The sequence below is a fragment of the Schistocerca nitens genome, unplaced genomic scaffold (assembly GCF_023898315.1).
Source record: "Schistocerca nitens isolate TAMUIC-IGC-003100 unplaced genomic scaffold, iqSchNite1.1 HiC_scaffold_375, whole genome shotgun sequence".
NCBI classification, from domain to species: domain Eukaryota; kingdom Metazoa; phylum Arthropoda; class Insecta; order Orthoptera; family Acrididae; genus Schistocerca; species Schistocerca nitens.
The window spans coordinates 8,318,276-8,338,401 of NW_026045909.1; the positions used below are offsets into that span (position 1 = coordinate 8,318,276).

The following is a 20,126-nucleotide window of genomic DNA, read 5'->3' on the forward strand; positions in this document are numbered from 1 at the left end:
CAAATGGTACAAAAATCATAAAATGTAATGCACAATACCCATTTTTAGCTTTTCCAGTAGAGAAACATTTTTTTGCTCAATTCTGCCAGTGAACCTTAAAACAATAGTTTTAAAAGCCTGCCTTTTTTTTTTAGCTTTACGTACTATTTTGTGGCCAGAGCAGGATTTAAAGAAGGCTGTGGCACTTGTTAAACAAGTTTTGTACCATTTTGTGAAATTTGAGTTAGTGGCATTCTTTGTGCAATATAGATCCCTTCTTACAGCGTTAAGGCCTGGTAAAGTATTTAGAAAATATAGTAAGTCCCATACCACCAACAGAAGGAGAGAAAATAGTGTTGGGATTAGAGTTAGGCCTTCAGGTCCAAACACTAGCTCATCTCCAAGTGCATCTAAAGTAGAACTCTAGACTGATATTGTGCCAGGAGAAGCAAATCCTGAAGGAAATACAGATTTCCGAATTTAAGATCTGGAGTTCGTAGCAGATGTACTTAGAAAAGCCTACAAACACACCGTCAATGGAGGAAATGTGAATTTTGGAATTATGGAAAGAGTGAAAGTTTGTAGATTATTCACTTTGTACCAAAATGGTGATGCTGACACCACTGAAGACATCCACGCCTAACAGAATGCAATAGGCTGTGTGAGTTTTGCACATGAATTAATGTGTATACAACTTGAAAGAAAAGGTGGAAACTTATGTGGTATGATGAACATGCCTGGCCCTCCACTAAAATTTACTGCAATGAGCACTGCTCTCCTCAAAGCAGATATAAGCAAAGAACATGAAAATAGTAGTTCACAGGGCTATTCAAGAAAATTGTATTGGGTATCAACAGTCAGAGTCGACACTGGAAAAGTATTAGACTGCAGGTAATGTCTACATATTATTCTGCATGTTCCTTGCACAAGAAATACAATGACTTAAACAAAGAAACAGAATGGCCAGAAGCACACAAAGCAGGAATTAAATAGGCTCCAGAGGTGGGATGAAAGCTGCTGGTACAAGACTTTTTCTATAGGTCTTTGCAAAAATATGGAGAAAGATACATAAAATATTTAGGAGATGGAAACTAGAACTTTCAAGATTGTAGCTGAACGTCTGGTCTATGGAAAAGACTGCAACACTAAAAAATTTGAGTGTTTAGGCCATATTCAGAAGAGGATGAGTGGACAACAGCTGTCACAGGTGATAAAGGCAAGCTACTGGGATGCCACTGGGATGAAAAAACACAAACTAAGAAAAAATAGAATTTACAGCCTACAAGTATATTATGGTGGTACAGTTAAAAAACCTCGGACTTTGATAATATGAGGAAAGCAGCATGGGCAATTTGGTTTCATTACTTGGCAGGCAACTCACCTCAATGTGATTTATGATCCAATCAATGGCGCAGATTCTTGAAAAGCAAGGAAAGTGGGGACACTTATAGCCATTAAACGAATTTTCCTTGAGGTAGTGATGGCCATTACACCAACTTTTTTTTTAGCACTTGCCTAACCAGAATTGCTAGAAAAACATGTGCAAGCAAAATGCAGAACACAAACAAATGCTTCAATGCTCTTATTTGGAAGAAATGTCCAATGACTGTTTCCAATTTGACAGAAGATTTCTGTTTAGGAAGCCGCAGCAGTGTTTAAAGTGCAACTACAAATCCTCAGGTAATTGGGCTTTTTAGTCTACACAGTATAAACAGTTTCATGGTTGAAAATATATGGAAAGTTTGTCTTTACAAAATATTCAAATCCAAAAGATTGAGGAAGATAATTTACCAAAAAGTTACTGCACTTACATGTACATAGCATCAATAAATTATAAAAAATTCTTAAAGCATGTTGGATCCCTTTAAATACAGTGGAATTTAGATTTTATTTTGCCGTGATTCTTACACCATACATTCATAACCCCTGTGAAAAACTCTTAAGATCAATGCTCAAAATTCCCAGATTTTACATTTCTTCCTAGTAAGGTTTACCTTGATTCTACATTCTTACTCTATATCTCACTTGACTTTTCCCTTTTATTCCTACTGACATTTGATTTGACTGAAGGAGTTATAAGTGCTACAAAACACATATGGTTTGCATTGTGGGTGGTGGTGGAGTTAAGGTTGATTGGTTGTGTGGGGAAGGAGACCAGACAGCGTGGTCATCGGTCTCATCGGATTAGGGAAGGATGGGGAAGGAAGTCGGCTGTGCCCTTTCAGAGGAACCATCCCGGCATTTGCCTGGAGTGATTTAGGGAAATCACAAAAAACCTAAATCAGGATGGCCGGACGCGGGATTGAACCATCGTCCTCCCGAATGCGAGTCCAGTGTGCTAACCACTGCGCCACCTCGCTCGGTCATGGAGTTAAGGCCACTGCTGTGAGCGAAGACACGAGAGAGGAAAAGCTGACGTAATCCACAATTGACATTGCTGACCACATGCAACGTTTAGCTTCACCACTCAATTACGAATTCTCAGTGCTGACTTTAGCATAATTTATAGTCTTTGGTAGACAGTGTACATGAGCTGTTCTGCATGAGAGATATGATTTTAGCCCTGCATGAGATACTTTTCCACTCCCGTCAGTGCTGACCCCTACTTCCACTCTGTACCAGCCAAACTCACCTTGTTTAGCTCATTACGCAGTAAGTTTACACAGCCTTAACCTACAAAACACTTGAAATGCCGAAAGTATTTTTTGTGGTTAAAAAAAAAAAAAAAAAAAAAAAAAAAAAAAAAAAAAAAAAAAAAAGCACAGAAGCTATAAATCAAAGTAAGAGCGAGAATTTTCTCCTCCTAGGCAGCAATTCATAATGTCACTTGAGAGAGAGAGAGAGAGAGAGAGAGAGAGAGAGAGAGGAGAAGAAGAAGATTTCAAAATTTTACATCATAATCAGAATGCATACGTTAACAAGGAAAAAAGTTCACAAAATTTTCCCTAATTTCCAGGTTAAAAACTGACTTTCTCGCATGAAATAACACTAAACACTTGACAAAAGTACATTTGTGTTAAAGTAACAATTCACTTTCTCTCAGAGCTGTAAATTTTTGAATTGTGAAGGTTTTATACCGCAGATAAGAACTTCCCAGCACTTTGTGGTAAGCTTAATGTGGCCTAAACACACACAGAACTCATCTTGTCCATATCAGTCACACAAACAAGTTACATGCACACGAAAATACAAAAATTTGAAAAATTACTTGAAAAACATGGATTTTCGAAGTGTGGTAGTACAAAAGGGACAAGTGATATCCAAGCCAAATTTCAAACACTGCATAAGTAAGACCACAATATGTGGCAAAATTTCAACTTGATATTGCAAGGTATTTGTGTACAATAAAAGTTGGAGGGTTGGGTTGTGTTGGGGGAGGAGACCAAACTGCGAGGTCATCGGTCCATCGGATTAGGGAAGTCGGCCATGCCCTTTACAAAGGAACCACCCCGGCATTTGCCTGAATAGATTTAGGGAAATCATGGAAAACCTAAATCAGGATGGCCGGACATGGGATTAAACCGTCGTCCTTCCGAATGAGAGTCCAGTGTGCTAACCACTGCGCCACCTCGCTCGGTAATAAAAGTTGGAGATGTATTTGGTTACGTTTCTTTTTAACACGATTTAGCAAGTAATAGTGATGATGCAGACAGATTGTTTCAGATAAAGCTGCAGCAATTGTTGGGAACCATTAGGCAACGGAAAGCTAAACAATGGTAGGTTTCAGGGACAGAATGAGTCATTGTTAGGTAGGAACGACAAAGGAAACAATCAACAATTACAGGTTACTCGTGTTTTTAAGATTCTAGTTCAGACTAATCAGTACTGTTGTGGATGAATCAGACCAAGATTTGTTGGTATGGAGATCCGGGATACACCCTGTGGGCACAAGTAGTACAGTGAAGTGTAGCCTCAGAAATTGATATAAAATCAGTATTGAAAGTGAATCAGTGCATGTGACTTAAGATGAAACCAGGGCAAAAGTTACGTTCCAGGTGTGTTACACTGCTAAAAAAGGAAGAATATCCTGATGATTTACATGACAGTGACTAAGAGTATCAGCCACCTAAAACCACAGCAGAAGAGCAATTCAGTCACTTCAGTGACTGCTCTTGGTTTGTCTCCCATGAAGACACACAAAAGTTGGGAAAAAAGACAGGCCTAGCTATGGTGGAAATACGGAAGCGTCCGATACCACCCGTCTGCTTTGACCCGTGACGTCACAAATATGGCGGAAACAAAAACAACACACACACTTTCCACAAGAAGCCTAATTACACTAACAGGACAAGTGCGGGAAATTGGGTGTTTTGGGTGGGGGGGGCAAACTAAATATAAACAAATTTAGATGCCTTGCGTAGCTACAACGTGTAAGTGAAGACAGCCATGCATGAATAACCACCCACCTCCCCAGGGGTCGTAACCCCTGCAACCCATAGAAGATAAAGATGCTTCAGTAGCTGATTAGTGTGTCTTTTTTTTAAAAAAAATCTCACAGGATAGAACGAACAGATCAGAAAGATAAATATAATAACTAAAACAGAAATTGGAGGAAACATAATTAAAATAAGTAATAACTGTTTAAAAAAAAAAACCTCACGAGATAGAACGAACAGATCAGAAAAGTAAATAAAATAAGATAAAACAGAACTGGAGACAGCCACACTCAAACCAAACTCCGCGCCGTCATGTCGTCACACACGACAACATCCTTACGTCACGGGTCAAAGCAGACGCGTGGGATCCGACGCTTCTGTCGACCCGCTATGGTGGAAGAAAACTACAAGAAGCTCAAATGGAATTAAAACACAAAATAGATGACACACTAATGGTGGGAGAGGAAGAATTATCTGCTCCACAGGAATAGAAATCATGCCAGAAATGCTCTGATTTGGACAAAATTGTGCACGATTTGAAAGAAAAATGTGCCATGTCCACATGCCAGGAAAAAAAGAAGCTATTCTTACCCTTGCACCTTCCAGCTGGTCTATAGACTACACTGCAAAGGAATTCCATGTTTCTACATATATGGTAAAGCAAGCTAGGAAAATAAAAGCAACCCAAGGAGTGCTTCCACAACTTCAGCAGGCTCAGGGTAAGCAATTGAGTTCAGAAATAAAGGTGCTAGTGTCAGTTTTATGAAAATAATGACTACAGCCAAATAATGCCAGGAAAAAAAGACTATGTAACGGTGAAAATGGGAAACGTACATGTACAGATGCTAAAATGACTGTTGCAGGCAACTTATCAGAACTATATGCAGAATTCCAGGAAAAGTATACCAATACCAAAGTAGGTTTATCATCTTTTTCAATCTTCGGCCAAAATGGGTTGTGCCTGTAACTGCAAGGGGCACACACAATGTGTGTATGTAAGACCCATCAAAATGCTAAGCTGATGTTTGCTGCTATAAAGGATTCTGGTCTGAAACTTCCTGGCAGATTAAAACTGTGTGCCCAACCGAGACTCGAACTCGGGACCTTTGCCTTTCGCGGGCAAGAAGTAAAGCTGTGAGTACCGGGCGTGAGTCGTGCTTCGGTAGCTCAGTCGGTAGAGCACTTGCCCGCGAAAGGCAAAGGTCCCGAGTTCGAGTCTCGGTCGGGCACACAGTTTTAATCTGCCAGGAAGTTTCATATCAGCGCACACTCCGCTGCAGAGTGAAAATCTCATTCTGGATTCTGGTCTGGATTACAAAGGTGCAATGAAGCTGCTAGTGTGAGACATCAGTTCCTACCAGTCCATGATACACAGGTGTGAAAAGTGTCCTGGTAAGGCAAATCTTGCAGAACACATGAATAACAAACTGTATGGTGAACTCTTTATGGATGACTATGAACGTGTTTATTATAAACAATGGGCACACATGGATCGCACAAGTCTTGAAACAAAGCAAAGTACAGTGCAAGATTTTGTTGAAATGTGTCGTCAAAAAAACAAACAGACCACACACAGCTTCACAGTAACAGAACAATCTGCTTATCTCCAGTTTCGTAAGGATAACTTGAAACAAGATGAAATTATAATAATACTAGACATTCTGAAACTTATTCATTTATAGTTCAAGACGCCATCCAAGGACATCATTGGAACAACAGTCAACCAACTCTCCAGCCATTCGCGAGTTACTATAGAGGTGAATCAGGTGATGTGTCTGTCATGAACCTGTGCGATTTTAGTGACTGTTTAATTCACGATGCCATTGCAGTTCATGCCCACATTCGCACTGTCATGGCATGTGTGGAAAACTAGCTGCCTCACATACATTTCGCGAAATACTTCAGTGATGGGGCAGCTAGTCAGTACAAAAACTGTAAAAATCTCAAAAATGTATGCATGCATTACCATGATTTTCAGCTTCACACAAAATGGAATTTTTTCGCAACAAGTCAAGGTAAAAATGTATGTGATGGTATTGGTGCTACCATTAAGCGCATGGCATCATGAGCTAGTCTGCAGCACCCTACAGAAGGTCACATTCTAACACCTCTTCAATTATTTACCTGGGTACAGAAAAATCTCTGGCATACAATCATTCTAAGTTTCGAAAGATGAGGTGAAATCAGTCTAAGAGTTGCTAAAAAGCTGATTAGAACACATTAAAACTGTTGCAGGCACAAGGAGCCATCATCACTCCTCTCTAGCGGACTGACGATGTGCAAATGAGCAGACTGACTGTTTATCACTATAGGTTCATGCACAACATGTGTCTTCACAGTGTCTCTCAAGATTCAGAAGCAAAATAAGCAACATACAACCAGGTTGCTATGTTATTACTGTTTATGATGACAAATGGTACTTAGGATGTGTTGCAAAGTGCTGTGAAGCAGAACGTGATGCATTTGTGAACTTCATGGCACCAGCAGGACCAACAAGATCTTTTCATTGGCCACGTTTGGCAGACAGGTGTTGGATTCCTTTTGAACATATTCTTATGACAGTTCCAGTACCTACCACAGTGTCAGAAGACAGTACAATTTGCCACTCAATATACAGAGTACAGTAGTGTGGGAGAACTTCTGTTCAAAGCACAATCTACTGGTTTTTAGCAGTTAAGGTGCAGTAAACATTAATGATAGGTTGTGTAAATCTGTCTATATGTTGTTGCTTAGTGATTAAACAGTTTACAATACGTTCTTACAAAATTGTGTTGTGGAACGATGGGCACGTCACCAAATACATCTATCAATTTCCATTGTACACAAATTTTTGTCTTGCAATAACATGCTGAAAACTGAGATATGTATCATTATGGTCTACTTATGCAGAGTATGAAATTTGGCTTGGATACCACTTGTTCCTTTTGTGCTACCACACTTCGAAAATCCATGTTTTTCACGTAATATTTCAAATTTTTGTATTTTCGTGTGCATGTAACTCAAATTTTGACTAATACAGGCATGTTGAGTTCTGTGTTGAGTTCAATGTCATACCGTCCATGATGAGCAACTCAGTGACAGACTGCCTCCACAGCTGTGGCAACACCTCCAGTAACAGATATTAAAATGCAGTAAATGAAGCAGGCAAAAAGGAATACAAACGTCTCAAAAATGAGATTGACAGGAAGTGCAAAATGGTTAAGCAGGGATGGCTAGAGGACAATTGTAAGGATGTAGAGGCTTATCTCACTAGGGCTAATATAGATACTGCCTACAGGAAAATTAAAGAGACCTTTGGAGAGAAGAGAGCCACTTGTATGAATATCAAGAGCTCAGATGGAAACCCAGTCCTAAGCAAAGGAGGGAAAACAGAAAGGTGGATGGAGTATATAGAGGGACTATACAAGGGCGATGTACTTGAGGGCAATATTATGAAAACGGAAGAGGATGTAGCTGAAGCAGAAATGGGAGATATGATACTGCATGAAGAGTCTGACAGAGCACTGAAAGACCTGAGTCGAAACAAGGCCCCGGAGTAGACAACATTCCATTAGAACTACTGACAGCCTTGGGAGAGCCAGTCCTGACGAAACTCTACCATCTGGTGAGGAAGAAGTACGAGGCAGGCGAAATACCCTCAGACTTCACGAAGAATATAATAATTCCAATCCCAAAGAAAGCAGGAGTTGACAAATGTGAAAATTACCGAACTATTAGTTTAATAAGTCACGGCTGCAAAATACTAATTCAAATTCTTGACAGACGAATGGAAAAACTGGTAGACGCCAACCTCGGGGAAGATCAGTTTGGATTCCAAAGAAAAATGGGAACACAAGAGGCAATACTGACCCTACGACTTGTCTTACACAATAGATTATGGAAACGCAAACCTACGTTTCTAGCATTTGTAGACTTAGTGAAAGCTTTTGACAATGTTGACTGGAATACTCTCTTTCAAATTCTGAAGGTGGCAGGGGTCAAATACAGGGAGCGAAAGGCTATTTACAATTTGTACAGGAACCAGATGGCAGTTATACGAGTCGAGAGGTATGAAAGGGAAGCAGTGGTTGGGAAGGGAGTGAGACAGGGTTGTAGCCTCTCCCCGATGTTATTCAATCTGTATATTGAGCAAGCAGTAAAGGAAACAAAAGAAAAATTCGGAGTAGATATTAAAATCCATGGAGAAGAAATAAAAACTTTGAGGTTTGCCGATGACACTGTAATTCTGTCAGACAGCCAAGGACTTGGAAGAGCAGTTGAAAGGAATGGACAGTGTCTTGAAGGGAGGATATGAGATGAACATCAACAAAATCAAAACAAGGATAATGGAATGTAGTCTAATTAGGTCGGGTGATGCCGAGGGAATTAGGTTAGGAAATGAGACACTTAAAGTAGTAAAGGAGTTTTGCTATTTGGGGAGCAAAATAACTGATGATGGTCAAAGTAGAGAGGATATAAAATGTAGACTGGCAATGGCAAGGAAAGTGTTTCTGAAGAAGAGAAATTTGTTAACATTGAGTATAGATTTAAGTGTCAGGAAGTCGTTTCTGAAAGTATTTGTATGGAGTGTAGCCATGTATGCAAGTGAAACATGGACAATAAATAGTTTGGACAAGAGGCGATTAGAAGCTTTCGAAATGTGGTGCTACAGAAGAATGCTGAAGATCACATAACTAATGAGGAGGTATTGAATAGGATTTGGTAGGAGCTTGTGGCACAACTTGACAAGAAGAAGGGACCGGTTGGTAGGACATTTTCTGAGGCATCAGGAGATCACAAATTTAGCATTGGAGGGCAGCGTGGAGGGTAAAAATCAGAGGGAGACCAAGAGATGAATACACTAAGCAAATTCAGAAGGATGTAGGCTGCTATAAGTACGGGGAGTTGAAGCCTGCACAGGATAGAGTAGCATGGAGAGCTGCATCAAACCAGTCTCAGGACTGAAGACAACAACATTTCAATATGCAAATTTACTTTGAGTACCAGTACTGTAGTATCTCATGTTTGTTATTACAGCATAATGCCATATTGGCCGGAAGATGAAAACATGCATTTGAAATTCAATTAACAGTTTAAACTAGCCAATGGCATGAAAAATGAAACACTAGGTTTCAAATACATTAACTGCCTCTGCAGAAAAGACTAGTAAGAGGCTAATTGCTTTGGCAAATTGACAAAAATAACTTCATTGTTCTGCGAGGTGATTAATGCTTGACTGCCAAAAACACGGAAATAAAATAAAATCAGAAAACAAACTAACAACATATTTGAGGCTTCCATAATTAGTTGAATTTATTTTAATTCACTTGATAGGTCCCAGCCACAGACTTCTATTTTGTTTCCATTTGACGTGAGAGCTGTGAATGAAGAGGAAAAGCAATATCACTAAAAGTAAAAAACTGGTCACATGGGAACTAATCCCCTCCCCACTACAACTCAGACTTTGCTCATGTGTGAATCTGGTGTGTTTGGCGTGCCGGAAAAATTTTTCCGGGTAGCATCTGGCTGCTTGTTGCTACTGCTGGTAACAGCTAACAGCAACACTTCAAGTAGCCAAAATTGGGAACAGGTACTGCTCACAAGCGACCGAAATGTGCATGCGCGTGAGTATGAGCCCGCAGGCAACTGTTCAAACAAACCTACTGTGAACAGTTGTGACATCACACTCACCATAAGCAATTTATTGTTATTGAAGAATTTCACAGTCTTCGTCCTAAAGCCTTTGAAATGATTTGCTGTTGGCAGATACTTGTGCATGCACTGTGCTTCGCTGTAAATGGCACATTCTTTGCAATTTAATTTTTATTTTGTTTCTTTTGTATTGTTTACGTTTTATGGCCACAGTATTATTCTGCAGTGGCGGGCTACAGTAAAATCCTTTGTCAGAGTATCAGGACTTACCAGTCAAAATTACAAAAATTTAAACTAACTAAAACAATGAAAAATTCCACGTTTTCCTGGTTGTCCCAGGGCGTACACACCGTGTGTCAGCATTGATCTTATGGTTTTCTCACAGGGGCTACAAATTTATGATATAGAATCACGAAAACCTAAAATCCAGAGAAGATAAAATTGAAGTTCCACTGTAGATATTTGTTTACTTTATTTGCAGATGAAGAGAGAAAAATTTATCATGGCAGATGAATTATTCAGAATGTTGAAGATGAAAATTGTGGTAGGTCTAGAATTTTGTAATAGGACAAGGAAGAGACAGAATAGCCATGGGAGAATGCAAGCTGTGGGAATAGAATTAAATGAGATGTCATTTGGTAGAATATTGCACACAACAATTTTCACATTTTGCTCAAGAATCATGAAAGGTCACGTTACATTTATCTGAAAAACTTTACCAGACCTCAACTAAAAATTAATAACCATGAACTGCAAAATTTAAGCTGCCGGATGGCAAATCACAGATAAGGTGAAATAGGGTTTATGGGACTTTTCGAAAAGAAAATCAGAAAATGTGTGACAAATGGGGAAATAAATATAAGAGAACGATTAGCTGTGAGATAGGAAATTGGGAAGCAAGTGTAAGAACAACCAGGCAAAAGGATAAGGCCCAGTGAGAATCTACAGGTAATGTGCAACATTAAATTTGTCTAATGAATGAAAAAGATATAAAATGTAGCAAATGAAAGCAACAACACAGAAATAAAAGAAAGGGTAACGAAGTTTAAAATGGCAAAGCAAACAACGCTAGAGAAGAAATTTAATGCTCCAGAAGCATGGAAAAACTGATGAATGAGCAGCAGCTCTATGAACATCAAAAGGTGCGATGGCAAGCTAGAACTAAGCGAAGAACAAAGCTGTCTGCAGGAGGGTGGAAATATTTCTGTCTCGTGTAGGCTTTCAGACCAGTTGCTTGAAGCTGGTTTTCAATGTCTTCAATAGTACTTTGCAAGAATGACTGTCCCTACTGCCAGTAACACAAGGGTGTGTTTATGCTGCCACCTCTACTAGCCCGGCAATGATGAAATAAACCAACAGTCTTAATGGTCCATTTTACCTGCATCATCATCACTGTTCGCCAAGTTGCTGATAGTCTAATTTGGTACGGAGCCCACACACTTTAGCTCCATTCTAAGATGGGTCAGATGAGCGAGTTATTTATTAAGCAATCTCCTTTGTAGACTGACTGCATTTTCCTAGTATCCTGCTGACGAAACCACCACACCCCCCCAAATACGTATGATTTTCATTTTAGGTGCACTGTGCTGCCACCTACAGCCAGGTACTCCATATCAGCAATCTCAGTAGTCAAGACATTGTGAGAGCAGAATGGGGCTCTCCGCAGAACACACGGACTTGAAATGTGGTCAGGTGACTGGGTGTCACTTGTGTCGTATGTCTGTACGCGAGATTTCTACACTCCTAAACATCCCTAGGTCCCCTGTTTCTGATGTGTTAGTGATGTGGAAATTTAAAGAGACAGATACAGCGCAAAAGCGTACAGACCGACCTCGTCTGTTGACTGACAGAACACCAACAGCTGAAGTGGGCCTTATCGTGTAATAGGCAGACATCTATCCAGACCATCACAACAGGAATTCCAAACTGCATCAGGATCCACTGCAAGTACTACGACAGCTAAGCGGAAGGTAAGAAAGCTTGGATTTCGTGGTTGAGCAGCTGCTCATAAGCCATACATCACACGCCGGCAAATGCCAGACGACAACTCCCTTGGTGTAAGGAGCGTAAACATTGCACAACTGAAAAGTGGAAATAATGTTGTGTGGAGTGAAATTACAGAACACAATGTGGCGATCCAATGGCAAGGTGTAGGTATGACGAATGCCCTGTGAATGTCATCTGCCAGAGTGTGTAGTGCCACAGTAAAATTCATAGGCGGAGGTGTTATGGTGTATTTTTCCTGGAGGGGGCTTCCACCCCTTGTTTTGCATGGCACTACCACAGCACAGGTCTACAATGATGTTTTAAGCACCTTCCTGCTTCCCACTGTTGAAGAGCAATTCAGGGATAGCGATTGCATCTTTCAAGACGATCGAGAACCTATTCATAATGCACGGCCTGTGGCGGAGTGGTTGCACGACAATAACATCCCTGTAATGGACTGGCCTGCACAGAGTCCTAACCTGAACCCTAAAGAACACCTTTGGGATGTATTGAAACGCCAACTTCCTACCATGCCTCACTGACCGACACCAATACCTCTCCTCAGTGCAGCACTCCATGAAGAATGGGCTGCCATTCATCAAGAAACCTTCCAGCACCTGATTGATTGTATGCGTGCGAGAGTGGACGCTGTCATCGAGGCTAAGGGTGGGCAAACACCACACTGAATTCCAGGGTTACCGATAGAGGGCGCCACAAACTATGTCATTTCCAGCCAGATATCCGGATACTTTGATCACATTGTGTATCACAACTACTTCATTATGGATACACTAGGTGTAAATCTTTGGAAACTAGTTCCTCTGTTTCACACGATTTATTATGTTCCTTTTTGTGTTAAAATATCAGCATACAAACCCAGAAAAGGTGAGATATAATATACAAAGTAGATGTGCATAAAAACTGATTAAATACTACCTCAGAGAGAAGTAAGCCTACAAATTTCTCTTAAACAGAAATTAGATTAACTATTACAGGGGTAAATGGAAAAACTGGTAATCCACAAGAGTATTTTTGTGTTTCTCTGTGTATGTTTGGCTCACACAAGAGAGAAAAATACTAATACAATAATGCTGATTACATGCAGCAAACAGTATGTTTAAATGATAAAACATGAAGCTTCTTGTTACAAGCATGTCGTGCATCCAAACACACAGACAATGTAAGCATAGGCTTCCATGGCACTTGTCAGTCAATAAAATAAATTTTAGCCATTACAGCAAAGGGCATTTTTGCTATCTCCTGAATAGGGGGAGAAAAAAAAAAAGTTTTGGTTCTCATGTACTGATGGAAGAGACAATTATCCTCGTGTGATACGGTATTGATGAGGGGTGTTAGAAATCCTTTATTGATGTTTGCATTACTTCTTTTCTTTGTGAAAGTTTCTCGATTGGTGTTTGCTTAATTGTTTGCCACTGGCAGAAGTAGGCAAGTGAGAAATGGACAGCAGTTATGACACAGCCTATTTACCTGCTGCCTAGTGCCATCTGAAGCATGCCAGTACTCTGTACCTTTGGCTGTAGTGGCCTCTTGCATGCCAGAAGACAATTTTTTTTTTTTTCAATGAACATTAAGAATTTCATTGCTGCTAGTTTCACAGCAATTTAAACTGCTATTACTTTCTCAAATAACTGCAAGATCAGAAATGGTTACAGACATTATCATCCAGCTGATTGTGGCCAAAATAAAATTTATAGTAGATGCTTTTGACAGGAGTCACACTTTAAATCCTTCTCACCACTGTATACTAAATATGGGAAGTGGTGTCACACAAACATTTCAAGACATCACTTCCCTACCACACACAAAGTGCAAAGAACATTCTCCAATTGCATATGAATAAAACTGTAGTTTTTCTCACAAGAGAACTTTTTTTAAATGAGCTCTATAGCATACACCGAGCTGTGTTAATTCTGTTGACTTCAAGTTTCACCAAGATTTTTAATATAAATGGCGCAATTTGTGTTGCCAACAAAAGAGATGTAGCCTGAAGAAATATGGAAGAGAGAAACTGCAGAGCTTTATACAGGTTTAACAATAAAAAACAATTTGGATGGTGCACTTCCTGAAAGAGTCATGACAGAAGAGGATGACCTTTCAAACAAAATGGAAACATTTTTATGCCATTTATCAGACCCAGGTTCTGAAGACTGGAGTACGAAGATTTAGCTATGCACACTAGAGAATTGTGTCATTGACATTTTCAGATGTTCATTTTATTTTCTCACAGCATTAATCTCATTTTGTTATGTCTGAAATAAATAAGTAGATAAGAAAAACTAATAACCGGTTTACCTACAAGCCTGGAAAATCTGTTTCCTGTAGTGAAACCACATGGGCAACTGCTTAAGTACTTGATGCACTAACGGACCATCATGTATCATATTTAAACAAAATGATCTTATATTAGAAAACTTACAGCATTCCAGTTTGGAGTAGATGGAAGTGTGATATACTCAGAAGATTTCCTTCAGATAATGTGTTCATCTACCTTCAATAAAAAAAGTTTCCTTCATGTTGAAAATTCTGTAATATTGCCAGAAAATGCATTTTTCCACACATCTTAATTTGTTGCTGTATGTGAAATTAAAATCTAAACATAGTGCAACTCTTCCAGAACTCAATGATGCCAGTTCCTTATTTGTACACTGAATAATGTATCTGTTCGAGTGAGCTGAATAAAGCAAGACTACATGTTCTATGCAGTACGTAGTAGACATGCCAGAAATCTTTCAAGGAGAGGTGGTGGCATGACAATCCCAGAGAAATTACAGTGACAGGTTGGGAGTTCAGCATTCCAAAGTAACAACTCTCTTCTCTCCTACCATTTAATCACAGTTTTTGGTCACTGAATGTATTTGAATTAATGTTTAAATACTTGCAAGTTTTGAAGTATTAACTATTTTAAAACTGATTTATAAAACCCAATAAAATTAAATTCCCATGCTCAGTTTAAAACAATTCCCTATGATTTCATAAAACTCTTCAAATTCCCCAGAAAGACTGTCACACTCTATATACTTAGCACCTGTTCTTTCTAACTGTAAAAACACAACAATGAACTGTAAATGGCTCTGCTACCAGTTCAAAACTCACTTCAAATTAAAAGCTTTTTATTTTTGGCAAAGTCAAATCCTTTTGAAATTATTCATTTATTGTTAATAGTAAATAGCAAAAATCGATACATTAAATATTTAATGTACATTGCGGGGAGCATGCACAACACTGTCCACATTGTGAAAAGTTCTTTACAAATTAAATAACCAAGGCACCATATTTAATTTTCCTATGTGTATTTTGTCTAATAGTTTCTTTCATGAAACAAGATTGAAGCTATACAATACGCCAACATACCTTGAACGAGAATAGGATTTTCCTTTATGATGTGATCTGTGTTGGCTGTATGAGCGAGAACGGCTCCTTGATTGCTCTCTAGAATTAGGTGGTGTGGGGGTCTTATCATTAGCCGGAGGGCTGTGATTAGATCCGCTATGACTTGGGCTATGCTGCACACAAAATTGCGAAAATATAAAAATGTTGTGAATGTTTCAGACTTAAGAAGTATTCTTACAATATTGTACACATACACATTAGAACAAACAATGCCACAAAATAAAGCACTTCAGTTACACAAACCAAAATACAAACACACATACAAACAAAAATTCTTGGGCAACATTCAAAAAAATTATACAATTCAGATTATTAATTCATCACTAAGAGAAATTTTGGCAAGACATACTTGAACGCACATAATGTGCTTGTTATATGGCGCCAGGCAAGAATAAATTAAAAGAGCCATAACGCACATAGGTCTTTCACCGTCACGTTGACGCTTTAGATGAACAAAATTATAACAACAAACCAGTAAACTGTGATATTTAAAAAGTAATCACTAAGTTTGTAGAAGTTGAACGAGTGAAAATGCAATAAATAATCAGATTTATATTTCTCAATTTTGTAAACAGTTTTGTCAGCGGAGCAGTTTATAGTTACTCAATGCCGAGAAGCTATCACGAAAATGGCGCGTTCTGCACATTGGGGTCCTCAACCAAAAACGATTTGTATTCATTACGACGGTGTTAAATTTCAAACTGTACTGCGACATCCAACAAAAAGATTACTATCAGCTCTGATTTTCTTGCAAATATAAGTACTCAATGAATCTGCCTATTCAATGAAAAGTTTAAAATGCATTTAAATAAAATACTTCCAACGTAACTGCAAATACCGAAATGTTACTTCTAAAGCATTGTTCTACCTACGTAAATAGTACCAGTCAAAAACAAAATTCAGAACTATCTTACAAATATGTATATTGATCGCATGTTACGATTTACCTCAATGCCGGGCAACGCTGAAATGTATGCAACCAAAAATAGATATCTCGCAAAATGAGTACATGAGCCAGCTAACTCACCTCCCTGTCACTCATGCCTTGGAAGATTTAACTCGTACCAAAAAATTCTTGCTTCGTACATATAACACAATTTACTAAAATGGCGTCCTTTCAATGCCTAGCGCGCAATCCCAAAAAGTTGCACCTTCCGTTGACTAGCAACGGCAGTATTCACCAAAGACAATCGCCACCGGATGTAACCAGTGTTGTACCTATAGAAAAAACCATTTCATACTTAATTCAAAAATTTAATTATATTTATTTGATAAATTTTAAGGCACACATAGGTCTCTGTAATATTATAAATATTATAAACAAATAAAATTTTTCATAAAGAATCAGTTTTGCTTTAACAAAAATAATGCTAAGATTAAGAAACGTACTGGTTCCATAACGTTTAGTGATAATAGTACTCTCTAGTGAAGCTATCATCGAGGAACAATGCAATCTTTACGAAAATTGTACTGGCATTATCCATGATGTACACAACCTTGCCAAAGATTTTCATGCGATTTACTCTCTGATGACAGAGCGGTTCTAGCCAAAATGGCTGGTGCAATGTTATTCGAGAGGGCCCGTGCTGTTTCCAGCACAAATAGAGAAGAAGGTATTGATTTGCTGAATAAAATTGTGCGGGATCAAGAAATTGCCGAGAATGACGAAGATACCATCCGAGTTAAGGAGCAAGGCATCTTGCAACTTGGTGAGCTGTACAAGAAGGAAGGTAAAGCTAAGGAGCTTGCTGACCTAATCAAAGCAACTAGACCTTTTTTAAGCCATATAAGCAAAGCCAAGGCAGCAAAATTGGTGAGATCACTTGTTGACTTTTTCTTAGATTTAGAAGCTGGCATAGGAATAGAAGTGCAGTTGTGTAAAGAGTGTATAGAATGGGCAAAAGAAGAAAGAAGAACGTTCTTGAGGCAATCGCTGGAAGCTCGGCTCATAGCCCTGTACTTCGACACTGGCATGTTTTCAGAAGCTTTATCTCTTGGATCTACTCTGCTAAAGGAGTTGAAGAAACTGGATGATAAAAATCTGCTTGTGGAAGTCCAGCTTCTGGAAAGTAAAACATACCACGCTCTAAGTAATCTTCCCAAAGCACGAGCAGCACTTACATCAGCAAGAACAACGGCAAATGCTATTTACTGCCCCCCAAAGTTGCAAGCATCATTGGATCTGCAGTCTGGGATTCTTCATGCTGCTGATGAAAAGGACTTCAAGACAGCATATTCTTACTTCTATGAAGCATTTGAAGGTTACGACAGTGTGGAATGCCCAAAAGCGTTGACAGCTCTCAAGTATATGTTACTTTCGAAAATAATGCTGAACAATCCTGAAGACGTACATCAAATTATAAGTGGTAAATTGGCGTTGAAGTATGCAGGCAAGGATATAGAGGCAATGAAGTCTGTGGCTCAAGCCAGTCACAAGAGGTCACTTGCTGATTTTCAACATGCTCTTAAAACCTATAAGAAAGAGTTAGAAGATGATGTGATTGTGCGTGCACATTTAGGAACATTGTATGACAATATGTTAGAACAAAATCTTTGCCGTATTATTGAACCATATTCCAGAGTTCAAGTGGAATACATATCTCAGTCTATTAAACTCCCAATGCAACAAGTGGAGAAGAAATTGTCGCAGATGATCCTTGACAAAAAGTTTCATGGTATATTGGACCAAGGTGAAGGTGTTCTTATTGTGTTTGAAGACACTCCAGTGGATAAGACATATGAAACAGCTCTAGAAACAATACATAGCATGGGAAAGGTGGTGGACACTTTGTACCAGAAAGCAAAAAAACTGTCTTAATTTCCATGTGCTATAGATGTAAATTAAGTTCTTCAGATGTAAATAAAAATCAGTTTTTGTGAACGCAGTTATGTTAATTTAATTCTTGGTTAAGCATGTTACATTTACATTTTTTATTGTACCACATCATTCATTGTCTTGTTCATTCTTTGTTTGCTACAGTGTAACAAATTAACTGTTCTAAGATCACATGAATTCAGTTGCCTATGGGAATTTTCCAATAAATAACTTTTGTATCTCTTCATATTTGTGCTTATTTTCTTCGACTAATAATGTGAAAAATACAGACAGGGGTATATGGTACTGTGCGACATATTTCCTACAATAGCCAGGCAGTTTGATTGTAATATAGATAATTCCAGCTTTGGTTTTTTTTCCAACCAAGTTATCAAATTAAAATGCAAATTGACATAATTGCCAGCTCATCATAAATTAATTACAGTTTTTACCAGTAATTCTGTTGTGCTTCTGTCCTGTGTTACGGTTACAGGTAGAATAATTTTTTGATAGGTAGAATTTGTGTTTGTGACTCCATGAGAAGTATAGTAAAATCATTAGTGTTATGTTTTTAAAATGCTTTTCATACATTCACCTCAAGGCATTCTTTTAGAGTATTTGTGAATATAGCATGTTGCAGAAACAAAGCCTGCTGGTGTTACTAAATACATTTTCCATGCTAGATTTTCCATATTCAGTACTCCTCAGGATGAAGTGTCAAATCTTTATTAGTGCCTTGTGCTTGTATTGTGGTTTGTCAGTCTTGGACCAAGTTTTTAATTTGCACTTTGTGGGGATGAACTGAGGATCTCTCGCAGAAGAATATTTAGCTCCATTGTTGGTTCATGATTTTACACATATTTTGTGTTAATGATATTTTCTTATTGTATTTAGCAATAAATATCCCAATATATTCTCTGAAGGGTTATAGAGTGATGATGATCTAGATACTCCTGAGCCCTAGTTTGTATGTTGACAATTTTTTGTAGTATGGTATGTTTCCTTAGACTATTGTTTCTTAAATGCAGTTGAGGGTGGAGTTTATTATCATATATTATGTTCTCTGTTGGGAAAAAATATGCTAAGAATTAAATGCCTATGAATTAGTGTTGGCACTTTGTCATAGTTTCATAAATATATTTCCTCAGTGTTGTTTGTTATAATTAATATATCCTCTTTCCATTTGATGTTTTCACTATTTCGTACATACAACTTTTTGTGATTTAGAGCCACATCCAGAATCTGAATACAATCTTAACTACTAGTCAACATTATACATGACTCGTAGAAAGTATACATTCAAAACATCAGAGAGATGAAATGCACACACTGTGTACATTCATTCCATATTCACTAAAAATAGCATTATCATCTCATAAGCATGTAGATACCGAGTGATAGAATTTGATAAATGTAAAGATAAGAAAAACATGCATTTACTTGTCTGCTTGGCGATGGTGTGTGTGTTTGATAATTATTTTTTGTAGAAATATTCTGCTAATGCTATTTGCCTACCCCCAAAATATGATGCCCTACATTACAATAGGCTATAAAGGAGCTATGGTATATTGTCTTTCTAGTGTCCTTAGAAATAGCATAGAACAATATTGGTCATTGTGAATTTATCATGTTACTGTGATAGCTGATGATAGTCCCTCCACCCCCACTTCCCAAAACATCTGTCATACTGGGACAAATTCTGAACCTAGTGTTCATTATGCCCAAGTTTATTCAATAACAAGCATTCTAATTTATGTAAGGTACCAACACTCAGGATAATTTGTTCGTTTGTTGCAAACTCAATGAGTACCTGTGCATCACTTGAATATTCTTGATATTTAAGGATAAATTACTATATGAATCGAGGATTGGGCCTAGAATGATACTTCACAAAATTGTCCTCCATTCTCTGAAATACTTTGCTGTAT

At 38.3% G+C, this 20,126-nt stretch overlaps 2 protein-coding genes across 5 annotated transcripts in view; one reads left to right on the forward strand and one right to left on the reverse strand.

The window, feature by feature from the left end:
- The window catches only part of LOC126229557 (transformer-2 protein homolog alpha-like), a 57,851-nt gene extending 41,282 nt beyond the window's left edge, over positions 1 to 16,569 (reverse strand). For all 4 annotated transcript variants that reach the window (XM_049942324.1, XM_049942322.1, XM_049942325.1 and 1 more), the window contains exons 1-2: positions 16,411 to 16,569; positions 15,345 to 15,496 (exon numbers count right to left, since the gene is read on the reverse strand). In XM_049942324.1, coding sequence (XP_049798281.1) covers positions 15,345 to 15,496; positions 16,411 to 16,425 — 167 coding nt within the window. In that variant the 5' untranslated portion in view covers positions 16,426 to 16,569. The remainder of the gene's footprint in view (positions 1 to 15,344; positions 15,497 to 16,410) is intronic.
- Positions 16,570 to 16,892: 323 nt separating this feature from the next.
- LOC126229556 (26S proteasome non-ATPase regulatory subunit 11-like) lies at positions 16,893 to 18,447 on the forward strand. Its single transcript, XM_049942321.1, has one exon. It carries the CDS (start codon positions 16,936 to 16,938, stop codon positions 18,199 to 18,201), a length of 1,266 nt encoding a protein of 421 aa, XP_049798278.1. The 5' UTR covers positions 16,893 to 16,935; the 3' UTR covers positions 18,202 to 18,447.
- Positions 18,448 to 20,126: the final 1,679 nt, after the last annotated feature.